Source organism: Labrus bergylta, chromosome 5 (assembly GCF_963930695.1).
Source record: "Labrus bergylta chromosome 5, fLabBer1.1, whole genome shotgun sequence".
NCBI classification, from domain to species: Eukaryota; Metazoa; Chordata; class Actinopteri; order Labriformes; family Labridae; genus Labrus; species Labrus bergylta.
In genome coordinates this window covers 8,066,988-8,085,153 of record NC_089199.1, presented here as the reverse complement: position 1 = coordinate 8,085,153, position 18,166 = coordinate 8,066,988, and the positions used below count along the sequence as shown (strand labels likewise).

The window sequence follows — 18,166 nt, the reverse complement described above, 5'->3', positions numbered from 1 at the left end:
AGCAGGACTGGCTGCAGAAGGTATTACTTTCTTTTGTCGGTCAGAGCGCTCGGGGACAGACAGATGAGCTGATTGATGTGGTTGGATGTGTTTCTCATAAAAAGCATCTCAGGGATTGAGTGTCATGAGAAGCCTGTGCTAAACTAAAGGGCTGCAGAGTTCTTGTTTATTTATTGATGACACTGATGTAGTAGTTGTACAGATTTAGAATCAATTTAGTGCACAGTTGACGCACAGGCAGGCAGGGAGTGACGTGTTCATCATGCAGCAGCACTTTACTGTGGTCAGGACGCAGAGCGGAAACAAATCACTTTGAGAGCTTAAGCGTAGGGCATAAACAGGCTGATATTTTTCTTTCTATCTTTGGAATTTATTTTTTTATTTTGGATGCTGGATTATAAATGTATAAAGATTACATTTGTTTTAACAGTGCAATGTGTTTCTTATAGGGAATGTAGTAGCAATGTGTGTTGATTGTCCTCCTTACCCTGCATCCCTTTTTGATCATGAATATCTTGTTATAATATGGTGCACCAAAAAGCTTTAGAGGAATATTTCATATTTTTGGAAAAGTCACTCTTGCTGAGAGTAAAATGAGATGAGTACATCAGCACTTGCTTACACTATCAGGCTGAAAATTCAGCACTACATCATGGCACCGTCCAGAAGACGCAGTCATGTGAGAACGCCTGTATCTCAGATTAACATTTTTCTCTTTCAAAATTAAATTACAACAATGTGGTTTGATGACATATATTTTAATGTAAACAGGGACCGGCTGTGTCTCAGTTGGTAGAGGGTTGGGGGTTCGATCCCCAGCTCCTGCAGAAACATGTCTGATGTATCCACACTGAACCCCGAATTTCTCCCGCTGCTTCGTCAGCAGCGTATGCATGTCTATTAATGGGAGTAGTTACTTCTGATGGTCACTCGACTGTTCTGTTTTCAGCCCTCTATAAAAGCCATACAGGGATGTCTGTCTGGATGGACTACAAGTGTTAGCTGCTCCACACAGCAACAAAGTAACACACTCAGCTTTAATTCACAAAGTGAAGACACAGAGAAACATTTCATTCTGAAAACATCTTTAATTTACAAAGAGTCAGTGACAGTGTTACAGTTCACATGACACAGAATCACTACTGAAGGTTCGCAGAACCCTGATGAAAAATATCAACAACAGTGCTGAAAATAACACTTGGACAACTGTAAATAGGAGGAAATAATTGTTACATCTACATACACATATTGTGTGATATGACATCTCATACTGTGCATCATGGCACGGCCACCTCAGTGGACACTGTGTGTGTGTGTGTGTGTGTGTGTGTGTGTGTTGGACCCTCTGAATATGTAGTATGTATTGACCTGAATACTGAGACAACACCATATGGATCAAATGGCCAAGACACTCAAAAGACCTAAGGCCTAATCCCTGCTGGCTGAATTGATTGGTCTGGGATCTCTTTTAAAAGTGAGTGAAATTAACAGTTTTTTAATTATAAGAAGTTGTTGTATTAGATTGTCTCTGCGTATCAGTGGTCCTCTATGAGATCAAACTCTATTGAGTTGTTGCCGGCAGTATTGTTTGTAATCCTGAGGGAATTATTATATACATTTCTGAAGGAAGCTTAAGTTTAGTTTTAAACTATCTTAATGCTGCTTGAAATGAATAATACTGACATTATACATTATGAAACAAGAGAAAAGATACCGTAAGTCTGAGATAAACTCATCAGTTTGGGGTTTTAATACAAGCATAGCATTGTCATTATGTCATGGTAAGAACTGCAATATTACTGTGACATATTTATCTGGGCGGAATAATGAAAACCATGCAATGAGATATTACAGTAAATGTGTGTTATTGCTGCTGTGACGTCAATGACAGATATGTACAATGTTCTGTACATCAATCAATCTTGATCCTGTCTGATAGAGACTACAGGTCTTTACCTCATCTGTTTCATCACTGTCACAGCCTTGTTATGTATTCACCTGTGTGTCTATATACAGTATGTAACACCATCATCATAATCCTTGCAGTTTTGGGATTAAACAAGCCAGTTTTTTGAATATTTTTTGAGTCTGAAAACCAAGCTTTACATAACGACTGGTTACCAGATGGCAGTCAGTCAGTCAGCATTGGCTGTGTCATCTTTACCTCCTCCCCAATCTGCGTAACAAGCCAGGAGGACGGGCCGTTTACTCAACATGTGCCCTATCTGCATGGCAGGGAAGAAAAACTAGTATTTCCAACAGAACAACTTGCAAAAAAATTGCTGATTTAGACTGATAAATCTCTACGTTTGATGTGCAACCTTTGAACTGGTCATGCACTGTATTGCTGTTAAGATGAGATGAGGCAAGACTTATTTGAAATGTATTGAAACCCATATAATTGAGGAAGTGTCTCATAGTTTACTCCTGTGATACATTCATTCCCTGAGAAAGGTGAATGAAACCGACAGATTTAGTTAAACCTGATTTTCCAAGGCGCCAAGGCCTGTTTGAAACAAAAGGAAGCTTATAGCTGTGTTTAGTGGCAGTGCGTTCAGTAACAGCTGCTTGTAGAATCACTTATAAAAACAGTAACCATGCAATCCAAAATGTTGGTGTTTTCATTCATAGATGCAAAGAAGTGAGATACACAAAAGTATGTCTGGTAGTTTGGAAGTGAAAAAGTCTGTGGTTGTTTTTTAAAGATCTGATGGTGATGGTGACATTCTGAGATTCATTTCAAAGTACCGTCTTAAAGACATCCAGAGAAGCAGCCATACATGCACACATAAGATGGAATTTGAATAATACAAAACTTGTAGTATAGGTCCTCAAAAATGCTTCCACCCAACTCCGTCTCAGACACTCTCCAGCACTCACTCACATACATGCACAGCAAACGAGGTTTAGGTTTTTTGGATTGTCTGACAAAATGATGAACCTGATAATTTTGCTGGGGGTGCGAAGTTCATTGGTTCATTTTTGGAAGATAACTGTGTCAAAGCCTCTCGTTCATTTCATTCATCCCCCACTCCAGCACAGCCAAAATCCCCTTGCACCTGTCACTCAGTCAGCCTGGCATCACTGGCAGTCTGTTGGACCCACTGTCAGACCCACACAGCTGTGTTGTAGTCAAACAATGGCTGCATTTTCTCCAGACCAGCCTCTGGCTGTCTCCGGTCTAAATAAATCCCACCAAATGGCTGTTGGTGGACCTGGGGGAAGTGGTGTTGGTGGTGGTTCCTCTCTGTTTCAGTCAGATGCGGACACATCTTGCCTTTTCCCTGCTGTCCGTTTGCCCAGAATGGCAGGTAAAAACTGCCTTTGGAACTCTTTGGAACCAGTTTCTTTGGCCTCTTGACAATGTCACCCTCAGACAACTCAGGAGCCATCCAGCCAGGCCTTTCCTTTAGCAGCTTGTCCCTGTCAGGCCGGACGCTGCGCAAGAACTTCTTGAAGATATTTGTGGTTAACGAGAACTTCTTGCAGATCTCCTGTGAGCGACTGTTGCGAAGAGGGTGAGCTGGGGTGTCTGGTCTGTCTGCCCCTCCATCCATTGTCCTCTCCTCTCTCGTCTTCCTCCTCTCCTCCTCCTTGATGTCTTCCCTCTCCACCTCAGGCAAGTCGAGCCAGTTGCCCACAAGGTCGGCAAAGACATTGTCCCCCAGTACTAAGGGCTGACGGTTGCGGCTGCGGCTCATGAGCGAAGACGTCCAGTCACTCCCGTCATCTGTGCTATCTTGGGAGTAGTCACTGTCTAATGAAGGGCCCTCTCTGGAGAGGCTGTACAGTATTCCAGGCAGGTCCACCGCCTGAGCACGCCGGGGAGCCTGTGGTTGAGGGTACAGTTCTGGTGGAGGGTTCCCCACCATTGGTCCATAAAAATCCACCTGCGGGGCAGTGTAACCTGACCATCTTTTGGGAATAGAGTCAAGGTCATTTCTGCTTCTTGCACTTCTTTCACTTGTCTCGCTCTCACTCTCAAGGCTGGATGCTGAGGAAGATGAGGTACCCATGCTGCTTCTGTTTCGTGACAAATTCCTTTCATCTCTGCTAAATGTGTTTCTGCTCTCCAAAGATGGTCTTGGACTTTGCATTGGACTCGGACTGGGTACCTCGGGCATGGATTGGCTGTGATCCTTTTCTGAGGTTAAAACTGCTGTAGCTGATGCTTGAGCTGGTGGAGCAGAATGTGGGATTCCACGGTTAATGGGCCGGCCGGAAATGTCAAGGCTTTCTAGCGCTGTCTGAACTTGAAGGAGCTTGAGTTCCTGAAGGGCTCCCATCATTGAATTCATCTGAGCATGAAGGCCATCTCCGGCTTCTTTCATAGACACCTGCAAGGAGACAGAGCAAAATGATTATGGGGATGGACTTTGATTCAAAATTTCCAGTTAAGAACTACAGCTTAAGTCCCTTGTATAGCTCATTAACCCAATCATTTCACTCATCAGGCACTTGCAAGACCTATCCATCATCCATCAAAGACACATTTCCACAATTTTGATAATCAATAATCTTTATAGCAGCAATAATCCAATCAAACCTCTAAAGCTGGGATAGTCCAAAGAATCATATACATGTATATATGAATAAAAAGCCTGGTATCATTCCTGCTTTTGTCTGACTGTGTCAGTTAGACTCTTCTCTTGTGAACCTCAAGCTGCTTTCAAGGACCTTGTTTAATTATGGGTCATGTGACCCAGTTTTGGATGGCAGACCAGGGTCCATATGGCATGCGTACGAGAAAGGATCCAACATATGACAGCTGTAAAACAGGCACACTCTCCTACTTTATCTCAGTCTCTTAGTCTTTTTATCTCAGTTTTTCTTTTACCCTCCATTCGTCCATAATCTTCTCCATCAAGCTCTTTGTCTTCATTCTTACTTCGCTTGGCACAGCAGTAATCATGCACTCAGCTTTTATCTCGCCTGCTACGCTGTCTCGTTTCTGCTCTCATCTTTTTAAGAGCCTGTGTCATGTGATCTGGACCAACCACCTTCTCTCAAAGCCAGACAGGAAGCCCAGAGGCAGCAGCGTGACGTGTGTCTTAACTTGTAGGCTTAAATCCTTTCACACCTTGACCCAGACTTTTAATCATTCTTTGAATATAATGACAGGTTAAGGTTTGTCAATTCGCTCACATTTGTAAAGGTAGACACTGCTCGATGAGTCAACCTCTTTTCTTGAAAGTCAATGGGAAGACAAGAAGCAGCATGCAAGGAATTTTGGAAAACGTGCAAGTGTGTGAGAATGTTGGCCAGAAACTCTGAAAGCACACCTCCAACAGACAGCCCTGATCAACAAGCATATTATCTAGATGTGTCAGCTAAAACACAACAAGAGACAACTGTCAGTTAATAATTAATGGATTATTGAAAATAAAACAGGCCTCTTTTACAAAAACAAACAGGTATCTTTAAATGAAACAACTCCTGATAATGTAAAACGAGAACTTGCAGAACTCACAGCTCATACTTTAAAAAACAAATTTCATGAATCTCAGAAATCAAAACCTGCATCTTACCTTCTATAAACTTCCCCAAAATAGAGGTATAGATATCACTGTCTGTCTCGTTGTTACTCTGCACCTCTGCCAGCCTGTCACTGTCTCTCACCTTTCAAACTGTTCAGTCTGACGGCCTCTATATTTATCTCCCTCCAATGGGGGTTCACAGCTGGGTGTGAAAACCAATCAGCGCTTTCCGTCTAGACCATAACCCCCAAACAGTAGAGGGGGAGGGTGGGGTCACTCAAGCGGAAACAGACTGACAATGAGAGGAGCAAGAAGGGGAAACAGTGAGAGGGATGCTGAGAGTCAGCCGGATGATCAGGGATGGGAAGAGGGGAGGGAATCCCTCGACATATGTTTAGATGTCCAAGAGAAAACTGTTGATGGATTTAATTATAGATGACACCATAAGAACACATGAGGGGGGTTATAGAATGGAGAAGGGAGGGGGAGTTGTCGGAGGTACATTACACCAGGCTGTGCTACTTAATCTTGAGGGAGCAGTGATTGTTTTGTGGGAAAAGTAGCCGTGCAGGGCAACTGACAACATCATAAACAAAGCTACCTATAAGCACCGTGAGAGACGGAAAGGTTGCAGAATGTGGGATTTTTCTGGGAAACCCGACAACTGTTATGAATAAAAAACGTTCTGGTGCTACATTTACTGTAGGTTTAAAGGTGTATAGCTACATAAAATAGGCAAATATTCAGATCTCTCTAATGTATAATTCTAAGGTGAAATTTAGACTTTTATTTGGTTCTATAAAGCTAATGTCAACTCAGTCCAGATTATGTCAACAACTAACATTTGTTGTCCTCTGAGGCTTCAATGAACTGACTCTGTTGAGCTCTAGAGTTTGCCTCAAACACCGCATGGGGTTAACAGCTAGGGGTTTTTTGGTAAATTAATATAAAAACAACTATTGATCGGATTGCCATGATGTTATGTACCAACATTCATTGGATCAAGAGGATCAATACTGCGTTGGTGATCCTATTTACTTTTAATGTAGCGCTATTATTGGGTCAATTTCAAGCTTTTATTTAATCCATTACTTTAGTTAATCAACAGTACTTAAAGCCTTAGTCATACTATTAAGGGTTTATAAGCAAATGTTTAAATGTCAACACAACAAGCTAAGATGTAATTCATGGCAAAACCTAAACGTGCCTTAAGTCAGCAAGTTGGCAATGTCATTTTGAGAATGATGGCGTGCAGATGTTAGCATTAAGCTTTTGCTGTGTGAAGTACATCTCAGAGCTGCAAAAACACATGCTGTAGACTCTTACGCTGTACTCACATCTATGAACAGCAGCACTTTTGTGTATGAAATGAATTTAAATGTTGAAGTACATTTTTATACTAAAATAAAAGCTTTTCTGTTTAAAAAAAAAAAAAAAAAGAAGTAAAATCAAGCACAGAAAAAAATAAAATTCAAGCAGCTCGCACCTGAAAATGTTCCACTCCTCTTTGATAAATGACTTAATTGATCTTTAGAAGTATTGCTGATTAATATTCTATTTACTGTGCAATCAATTGAGGACTATAATGTGTAAGCACAGTCCATTTCACATGGTCTGTACCTTGACACTTATCCAATACCATGCACCATTAACATTTAACCTCTGGGCTACTCTACTCGTCTCTAACATATGGCTGAGTAGGTGCACAGGGGCGTGAATATCCTCCAAGATCAGATAATAAGCCTATCAATGCACATGCTGGGAACAAAAGCCTATGAGCCTCCCGTTGGCTCGCTGAATTAGTCAGTGAAGGTAGTAATTAGCACAATCAGGTTGTCTCTTGTCTTTTGTGCACTCCACATATGGCTGACTTCATTAGTTGTAATTCCCCTGTGTCCCAGGAGCGACTGGAAAAGAGCGCATAATTACGTTTACTTTCCTCCACATCAAAGGTCAAATAGTCTGAAGACGAGATGACGTGCAGATTTTCATATTGTTGTTACGTCTTCAGAGGCAGACATGTGGCTTTAGTAAGTTTATGCAGGGATCAGCTAAAGGATTACCACACTCTGAGTTTCTGCTGAAACCTGGACCACTCACATGCATTAAATCTGTTTTTGAAATATTATCTCCAAAGCAGTCTACTCTAATTCAGTCTGAAAGCGCCACACCTGTTTGCACATGCTCACCAAAAACACCCTAATTCAACTCTCTCATGCAACTTTCCCATTATCCCCCCTGAACACACAGGCATTCCCACTGGTTATTTAAAACACACTGAGTTGTTTACTGGTATTTCTATTCTAAGGACACATAAATAATTCATATTGTGCCTTTGGGAGAAAAAACAGAGGAACAGACGTAAACTGAAGCCCATTATTCCACCTTTACCATGCCAACTTACTCTAGGCGCTACAGCACTGCCATTTCAAGCTGAACTTTGTGGCCCAAATATGTCAGCCTTTTCAGCTTTCATTCAGGATGCTTAAAGTGACTTTACAGTAATATCCTGCAGCATGTTGTAGTTCAGAAATGTTATTCATCCTGAGATGTCTTATTTTAACAATGTGTGAATCACTCTGGGCCTAGTAGGGGCAAAGAAAACACGCAGGACGCTGACCTGACACAACCGACTCAAGCACCTAAAGGTCTTACCCGTACAAAAAAAGAAAGAGGGAGAGATGGGGGAAAAAAGGTCGGTATAATCTAATTTAATAAGACAACTGGGATGAAATTTGGGCTGCAGGGAATTGCTGTACTGCCCAGAAACACTGGCATCATTAACCCAGTCTTTAGAAGTTTAGTTAAATCTTCTTTTTGAATTAAAGCCCTCCAGACTATTTCATCCATTTAATCCATCAAGCGTGCATTTCTATAAAAAGATCACTTTAAAAACTAAGCCAAGTGAAAATCTGCTGAATGAATGAAAGAAAGACCAACGGGGACTGTCCAGATTCCCCCCTCTTCGTCCCCCACTTCTTCTTCTTCTTCTGTGGCTGCAGAGATGCCAGCCAACCAGATATAATTGCCAATTAAAGACTGAATGCTTCAAAGTTTAAGAACAATGGCTGGTAGACTTGAATTAATGTTGAATAAAGGCTTATTAAAAATTGCTAGACAACTGATTGCTGATTCTCCAATTCATAGTCTCACCTTGAAATCCATCTACAGTTAAAATGCATTAATTGACCATTTAGTATACATGCTAGTGAATTATATACGACAAAGAATAAATAAATCGGTGTTCCTCCCAACCTTCATGGCAGCCTTAATATTACCTCCTTCAGTTATGGAGGGAAAATAAATCAGTGTAAACCCACTACGCTCTCACATGCCCAGACATGTCTCGCTTGAATGAAGTCACTGTCTTATTTACGACGTGTACGTGTGTGTGCATGTTGTGTTCACTGACATACATTCATTGCATTATTAGGTGAGAAATAGGAAATAACGCACACAAAGGAGAAACCGAAAACAAACCTCAGCTTGATTCTGGCTCAGAATCACAGACCTTTCACTGTTGTTGTTTTATTTGTTATTGGCTGAAGGCGGAGGAAACAACCAGGCCAAGGTTATCAGGCCCGAAAGGTCTTCCTGTTTAGAAGTAGCAAGCCAGCAGCAGCAGTAGTTTATGTACTCCACCCTCCCTCCACCTCCAACCCTAATTAAAAATGAATGGTGGGCTGTGTGGGTCAGATACAGAGAGGGTCTCTGTGACTGAAACTGCTGGACACGCCACAGAGCGCTGTGGACAGCCCCGAGGTCAAAACCAAGAGGGCAATAAAGCTGTGGAGAATTCACTGAAAGAGATAAATTACTGTGCTCACAGCAATGAATGCTGCTTTGACTCAAAAGTTTATACGGCGACTCTGTTTGGCTCAAATGCCTTCAGGGTCAAGTTTAGACGAGGGAGAGAGAAGTGTGAATAATGTTCAATAAAAGAGTAATGGACAGAAATACCTCTTATATGATGACCTCTTAAATTACAAATCACTGAGCCTCGGAATCTCTTAAGCGGCAGGATCATTAATGTTTGATCACATACTGTCAGACTTGGACACGAGGGGCTGTTATTCCTGTATTTGAGATGTGTTTTGTTTTATTAGTTATTTTCACCAATTACATGTCTTCCTGAATCTTTAACCCTTTTCACACATACGGAAATCTCCTGAAAAACTCAGGAGATTTGGCTACCCGGAGTTCCTCCGGCCAGACTCCTAGTATTTTATCCGCAGAAAATCCGAGTGAGCTGATGTCTGAACGCGGCAGCATATACTCCAGAGGATTCAGTTTGAGCCAATGACGTTTATATACAGTGACTGCCTAAAGTGTCTGCACATGACCACTATGATCTCCGTGTACGTAATTAAACGGCTGCATTATGTTTTCTGTTCGTCAGTTTGTTGTTCTCCTCTCTTTTGTGGATGTTGTCATTCCATTGGATTACACAAAGCATTGATATAAAGACAAATATTCTCATTATAGCGTCGTGTAGCGGACTCTGTTGCTACTTCCACGCTGTTTTTTTACGTCACGTCTTACCTTTGGAAATCCCCCGCCCCCCCTCCCCTCTGACAGGGAGAGTCTCCAGCTGTGAGGAACATATGTGAACGACTAGGTCGGGAGAATCTCCAGAGAAGTCCTCCTCTAAATATCTAGATATTATCCTGAGTGCATATCTGAAAAAGGCTCTACAAATAGTGTTGTATTCATAAACTGGTAGAACTCTTCTAACAGGGTCTAATGGTGTTGAGCACAATGATTTACTGTCGGTGCCTAAATATAACCAACCAAAAGGGTTAAAAGTCACAAGTCGTTTCAGTGATTTGTATGAGTTTTAGAGACAATGACAAACAATGTGAACTCCTGCCCGAAGGGGCTTCCCACCAAAACATGCTTATGTAGGTCATTTTAAAAAGCATGATGTGTTTTTCATTAATTTTGGAAGACTCTTTGAATAATATAAAGACTTTACTCTATACTCCTCTCATTGGTGTTACTTTATACTGAAAAAAAAAAGAGTTCTTATGAAGGAGTTCTGTGGATTATCCACAGCAATGGGAACCTTGTTTCTGGAAAGGGATGATGCTCATGCATATTTAAATACTTCAATGCTGAGAGCCCTGAAAGAGACATTACATTCACCTCAATTTTTGTCTCAGATCTCAGCGACTGAAATCACAAAAGCTTGGCAGAGAAAATACAATCTACAAAAAGATGTAACTGGAGAATTTGGCCAATCTTCCCTTTATAACAGACTCTTTTTAAAGTATAATAACCACTGTTTCTTTGACTTAATGTCCATCATCTTTCTAGAGAAGGACTTGGTTTAATAGCTTGTTTCCTGGTTTGCCATCATAAAAACAAAGCTGCTGTGGGGGCAGGATGATGAGGATCCATGTCATTATCTTTGGCAGATCAAATTTGGAGACAGTCTTGGAGCCATGTTGCTGTCTTCTTGTCTAAAAAATCTGCACTGGAAGCAATGACCGTTAGCTAGATTACTTGATAACGCAGCTATTGACGTCAGCACCTTGTGTGTGGGCAGTGAAAGTGCACGTCCAGTTCTTCAGCCCAAAGTGGTGACATCAAGTGAGATGATAATTCTGCAGAGTCCAGGTCCTTTCCCTCCTCTTTGTCTCACATCAAACACAGTTTGAAACTAGAGAAGTATTTCCTGATGAAAATGGATGTTTGCTATAAGCCTTCTTGATGAGTGGGTTGTTGGTGCCTCTTAAGAGCATTTGACCACTCACTTCAGATGAAAATAGATGGGCCTCTGTATGCTCCAATGCATTTCATTATGAAGCTCATATGTCTATATGTATAAACTGCACATGTCTTTTTAATGTGCTTGTGTTTCAGTGGGGATTATAGTGTTTTGGATTATAAATACAATGGGATTTAATGGACTTTAAGGTTGCATTTTGGTTATTGCAATTAGAAACCTCCAGTGTTGACAAATGAAGCCAAATGAAGATATGAACTGCAAAAAACTGCAGTTCTTTTAGTGTCCACTTGAGGCAGGCTGCAATAACCAAGGAATTCCTAAGTGGTCCTCTTTCAAAATGGAGATTATTACAGCAGAAATAAACATTAAAAAACTGGTTCCAAAACAGCTTAACGCCCTATAGTTTATTCCTTCATTAATAAAAACTGTACGGCGGTGAGAGTACTGTACTGACAGGCTGTCACATTAGCTGTTTGTCAGGAGGTTAGGCTTCACAAAAGTGAAATCCTGTTACTGGCCTTAAACTGTCAGCCTTGTCTGTGTTGTTTATATTGTTTGGAATATGCTAGTTATATGCCTGCTTCTTGATTAGCCAGAAGAGAGTTTGGTTCAGCAATCAGAATATGACAATCGCCATTGTTGGGCTTCATAACGCCTCTTCCAAAACCATTAGTTGATGTCACTGAGGCTACGTCCATGTTTTATATGGACCTGGATTATTGTCATATTAAAACTACATCAAATGACTATTTGGAATGTGAAAATGTTCTTCATATCAAAAGAGAATAATTTCTTCAATCATCAGTTTGCTGCTTGATAGAGCGTTTCAGTAACTTCCAGCTAATTATTTTGTTTTACAGCCCACAATGCTTCTGGTTCAGTTAATACAATTATTTCCTTATTAGGAGGCTGGTGTAACATTAAACACAACAAAAAAGGGCACACTGAAGTTGAATATTTAGCCATATTATTTCTGAGGAGTTGGTGGAGACCAAAAGAGAGCTAAAACGAGAGTCAATATTGGACACATTTGTTGGTTCTTCCAAAACTGGAACCTCTGAACAACTTAATGGGTGATCGTTAGTTAGTGCTCTGTTTACAGTTTGTTCCACTGCCCCCAGGTTTCCCCAAAAAAATCAATTACTTCTGTTTAATGCATTACATAACACATCTTCCACTTAAGTCACTGAACAATCCAAAAATCCAATAGCTTTTAGCCTGAAATAGCCATTTGAAATCACACAAAGTATTGAATTAAAACTCATGAGACATAATAAACATGTTTGTTTAGTAAAGACAGAGAAGAAGTCTTAGACCAGCAGAGTCACATGTGTGCATACAGCAGCTGCAGCGAAATTAACAACTTAACTGTCTCTTGACATAATAACTCCTAACTGTCTTCAGCAGTGATTTCCAGACAATAAACCATAATAAAGAAGGTTACTGTATGTCCCCCCCCCCCCACCCCACAATGATAAACAGGCTTTTTAAAAGGTTAGTGGCTCCATCTCCAACACAATGATCATCCATGCAAAACCACACAGCTGCCACCAAGAGCAGGGCCAATTTTAGCCGAAGGGAAGGAAGGGCCTGTTAGAGAATAGGAGCTGTGAGGGAGGCACAACACAAAAGAGGCTCAGAGTTAAACCACTATACACTGCTTTGTGTTGTGTTCAGTTTTCTGATCCCACGCCCAAAAGGTAACAAAGAACATGCAACTATAAAGACACTGTGCTTTCAGTATATTTGGCACTTGTGTTTTTTCCCCCCCTCAGATTTCATGACCTCACACTTTCAGGCTTTGGTGTTGAATTGGGAGATGACAGTTGTGTTTGAAATGTGCCTCAGGTGTGGTAGGGGATGAAAGAAGTATGATGCATATAAAAGAAGCTTCAACAGAGATGACATCAACAGGTTTGAGTTATGCTTTAGTGTCTGAAACTCTGGTGTTAAGCAGGTGTGAACCCAACATTTAGACATGATGACTCAAAGGCATGTCAGCGGTTTTTTTATCACTCTAAGCAGGAAGGGCTTAGGTTTTTCATTTTTATGAGTCTTTCTCTTTCTCTGCCATATGCATAATGAGTCATGCGTGGACTTAAAAATATATCATTGTTTCTATGGAGCCTTGCAGAGCTTTTCAAAGTTCCATGTGGATGTTTAAGGCCTGTTTGCAGTAGCACAAATGACAGTAGTGAAAAATGATAAAACATTCCTCAATTGAAACTGATCTGCCGCCTCAGGTTTGAGTCTGAGCCTCACTGCTGTGTTGGATGTGGTCAGCAGTCAGGAGAAATAGCCCCAGACGTAGTCAGGTGAAGGGTCAACTGTTCAAGCGTGACCTGACACTACCCCACACAGACTGAACCCCTCTACCCATCTCCCCCCACCCCCGACCCTTGACACTGTTCACACGTGTGTGACACTTGTCTTCTTTGAGAGCTCACAGTGCATTGAGTTTCATGTGGTCTACTGTGCAGCATTGGGTTCACAGTTGTAAATTACATGATTTTACTCTCACTCCTTTTAGCTTTCAGTGCCATGCTCACATTTCTACAATGTCACAAGCATTGCAAACTAACAGGGCCAACCTTTAAAGCGACCATTCGTAGGTTTCATCTCCTCATTAGAGGTCCAACCTGCATGAGAAAGTTGTGAAACATTTGGAAAGCATACTGCAGTTTTTTGGTCTTGGGATGGAGTTTCTCATGTGTTTCTGGCAGCAACTAGTGTACATTCATTACTTAACAGTATAAAATCAATTGGTCTAAACTGATTTCAAACCTTTTTATCTCTGTTTCATAGAGGTCTGATGTCATACAAAGTGATGATATCACTTTAAGTGTTTCTGAATGAGGACATCAACTTATTGTAAAAGGGCAGCAAAGTAAAGAGACAGTAAATGTATATAAACAGATGAGATCTATGCACCAACATATATGTTGATTTAATGTAATAGCAATTTTTAAAAGTGGCATTATTCTGGGATTGACTAGAAAAAAAGGCTGCCTGCAGATCTATTCTGTACTTTGATTACATAATAGAAAAATGTTGTGCCATGCTATCTAATCAGCTGGAGGGATATATGTTTCAAAATCCCAACTCCTCCCTTACAGCAAACAGCTCAGATGAGCACAGTGTTACACTTCATAATATAAATGAACATGTTCATGTTGTGCAATCATTACAATGAACATCATCTGTATTCATTATTGCTGTTTGTGGAATGGGAAATGAAGTGCACCAAATCAATCTGTAAGTGCTGCATTATTATGATATTATAACATTCACTCCATTAATTAGTTGAAACTTGAAATTGATTGTGATTAATTACAAAAGTACCAACAGCTTTCTGGCCGATTTTCACACAGGACAGAGAACGGTGGAAACTAATAGAATTCTGCAAAACAAAAAAAGTTAAATTTCTTCATCTGCCTCATTATTATCTTGGGTTAAATGTGCATTTCTGAATAAGTAAGTAGGCAAAAGTTAATTAAAAAACCAACAAAAGTGTTTTTAAGTGTAGCAAGTGATTATGAGGAATATGCAACATCACAGCTGTAGGTCTGTTCATTATATTTGAGATCTGTTTTTTGAAGGAGCGGGTTTAACACTCTCCAATGAGCATTGGATGAAAATCTGTCACAGTGCAAAGAAAAGTGACAACCTTGGCATCCACGCCTCTTATTTTCTGAACAACAGATTGCATCCCACATGGTCCTGTGCAGTGGGAGACTGCCTCGGCTTTTTAACCGGCATCTGCTCTCTGTTTCTTCTGTTTGATCCCCAGCGTGGCACAACGCTTTTTCTATTATGTTACCAAACAGTGATATGGCAGCTTTAACACAACATGTCATCCTGGCATCCACGTCTACTACCTCTGAAATCTCAGAGTGCCACTTCACAGACGTGTGGCTCGTTCAGAGAGGTGAATCAAGCAGTCACGGAGCAGATCAGGTTGCAGAAAACGCAACCATGCGAGGCTTTTCTGTGGGCCATGCCCTGATAGAAGAAAAAAACAGAATCTGCCTGCTTTGAAGATGATTCCAAATGAAATCTGTGCCAGTTAAGGCTCCTTTGAAAATAGGTCTACAGCGTGTCACTGCCAAATGATTCCGGTGTGAGGGTGCAGCTTACATGTTTTGTTTTTACATTTAAAAGACAAGGGTACGAGATTGCACTCTAAAACTGTCTAAGTCAAACAAATGTGTTTGTTAGAGGAGAGGGGATATAAACACATTGGATGAGAAAGACTGACAGATTCATTGAGATCATAATAATATGATGCAACTCACTGTTTCTGCCAATTTCACCCCCTCCTCTCTGTGACAGTAAAACCTCACAACAGGGTAATAAAGGACCACAACTATTGATATTTTCCTTATTTATTAATCCAGTGATTGTTTTGAATGAATGAATGAACCAGCATTTCTGCTTGAATCATTGATCCATTGCAACACCTGAAGATAATAATAAACTAAACTACTTTCAATGTTGTACAACTACTTCAAATACGGGGCATCTGAAGAGCAGTTCTCTTTTTGGGAAGAGTAAAAGCTATCTTGAATCCATTAAGCTTTAAAACATCTGTCCCAGATGTGTGGACAGATAGGATATGTACACATGCCTCTGGTGTGCTCAGAGCTTTAAGCCCACACACATTAATGCGATTTTCAAAATACACACGCAGCCCCCCACCAAAGCTGGACGCTGGAATATAAGAGGTCCGCTGGGACACAGAAACCTGAGATGAAAGCGATTTTATTTAGAATAAATGAAGGTAGAACTACTATACCCTGCATAAGCGAGCCTGTTTGCACATTTAGAACTATTCATATTAAATAATGAATAAAGTAAAGCATTTGTAAATGTAGATAAAACACAACATACCAGCTCTTGCTTCAGCCGCCTCAGACACGCATCCATGTTTTTGCATTCCGGTTTGGAGAGCTGTTGTTCCATTTTTTTTGAATCTCAGATGAAACGCTCCGCCAGCAGCCGCTCGTGCATGACTCTGAAAGCTCGTCTCGCGGGCAGGAAAATTAAAACATCGCTCTCGTGGCGAGCAAAAAAAAAAAACCCAACTGTTTGCGTCTGGAGATGCGCAAATCCTGTCAAGGAATGCGCGCGCGGCTCGTAATGACGCGAATCCTTTGATTAAAATAAACAACTCCTGATGACGAAAATGCGTTTACTCAAGAAATACTAATGGGGTCCTTCATATGGCTGCATCAAAAGACCACTCTGTGTGTTTGTGAGGGCTCTGCTGCTCCTGTCAGCCTTCTGTCTGTGTGTTTTCCCCTCTGCTGTATTCCCATTCAAGAGGAGCGCCTACGTTGTCCATCCAATTTCCTCCAATGAGTGAGTTCCTCAGGCAACCCAGGACAGACCAAACCTCATTCAAACTGGGATCAAACCAGGATCCACCGTCCATTCGCCCACAGCAGCTTGAAATAATTTCTCAGATATTCGAGAAAAGAAAGAGGAAAAACATCTGGAAATATTTGAATCCATGCTGAAGGATCAGATGGTTTGAGCGGCTGGAAACGCATAAAACAAAAATCAAAGTGTCTTTATATCATAACACTGACAGTCCAGCACTGACTCTGTAGCCACTGTTGGACTGAAGGAGGAAGTTTATTAAGGATGTGTCTAAAGGAAACCATATGTGTCATGAGGCAGCCATAGGGGCAGCTTCCTGCCCACCTTCACTGAAGGCTGAGAGGAAACACCTGAGCCACACACTTTTGTTGCTTAACCCGGATATAATACTCAATAAAGAAGGGAAGGAAGAGGTGCCTGTACAAGGAACCAAATCTGCAAGTTGTTTATCAATCGCATTATATAGATTTGACATGTCTTTATATTGTGGCAAAAACACTCAACAAATCTACTGCAACTTGCAGATGTTGAGGAGATACATGCTCTTGAAATAATTATGTTTCAAAAAGGAAACAGAAGGAGAAGCGTTTAGTGGAAACCGCTTAAATAATCCAATTAAATGCAGTGTTTACATTGAGGAAATTGTTGACTTGTGTTCTCTGTACGTTCAAAGCCCTAAAGCCCTCTAATCTAACCTGGCTGAACTGTTTGTGAGGCGTGGCTGTGCATTGAACACAGAGTTTTTGCACATGAATTGAACCATTTCACAAGATTTATAGTGAAAATAAAAAGGATGAGGGAGACTGTAAGGTGCAGCCCATGGGGTAACATATAATACATCACATACATGAAATAACCTAATCCAGACCTTTTTTTCACCACTTCCTCTCCACTCAACAAAGATATTTAGCTTTCACTTGGGAAACTCTGTGCCCTCTGATATGCTTCTGTCATCTGGAAGTTTTATCATCAGGCCTGATGTTGGTGAGTGATGAGTCCCAGATGGATAGACAGAGAGAAAGATGGACAGAGTCAGAAACTAATAAATGAACTAAAGATATCTATCTATCTAAAGATGAATATTTCATCAGTTTCATCAAAACTTCAGTTTTGTTCATACAGCCACATAATGTGATTCTATTTGTGCAGTGTCATTTTGACTGTTCCTGCAACATTGTTGTTTAATTACTAAACCACTGATAATAATGAAAGGAAAAGCAGTTGAGATATAATCAGTGATTCTATGCAGAGTCTTTGCATTCACACTTTCAGCTTTGACCCACAGCAGCTACAAAGAATATTCACAGCTTGTTTTTCTTTCCAAATGCAATCAGAATATTCTGATCAATGATTCTGAATCAATATGAATATTGATTGTTGAACACACCCACTTTGTGACATCAACTCCCAGCATGCTTCCCTTTTTATTTAATGGTTACCTAAATTGTGTTTCGAGTTGATATTTAATTCATGTCCTCGGTTGTCTTGTATAGTCCATTTTCTTTATTTGTTTTTAAAAAGCCTCTCAGAAATCAATATGATATGATGTTAATGTTTCATTTCATGAATGAGTTAT

At 40.6% G+C, this 18,166-nt stretch overlaps 1 protein-coding gene across 2 annotated transcripts; it reads right to left on the bottom strand.

Annotated features, from left to right (window-relative positions):
* Positions 1-1,068: 1,068 nt before the first annotated feature.
* On the bottom strand, positions 1,069-16,726 carry inka2 (inka box actin regulator 2). 2 transcript variants are annotated; one of them, XM_020636721.3, is made up of 2 exons: positions 16,099-16,726; positions 1,069-4,337 (listed from the first exon to the last, which is right to left on the bottom strand). In XM_020636721.3, exons 1-2 carry the CDS (start codon positions 16,168-16,170, stop codon positions 3,108-3,110), a joined length of 1,302 nt encoding a protein of 433 aa, XP_020492377.2. In that variant the 5' UTR covers positions 16,171-16,726; the 3' UTR covers positions 1,069-3,107. The 2 variants fall into 2 exon arrangements, with proteins under 2 accessions (XP_020492377.2, XP_065810738.1); XM_065954666.1 differs by lacking the exon at positions 16,099-16,726 and adding an exon at positions 5,529-5,624.
* Between the last annotated feature and the right edge of the window lie 1,440 nt (positions 16,727-18,166).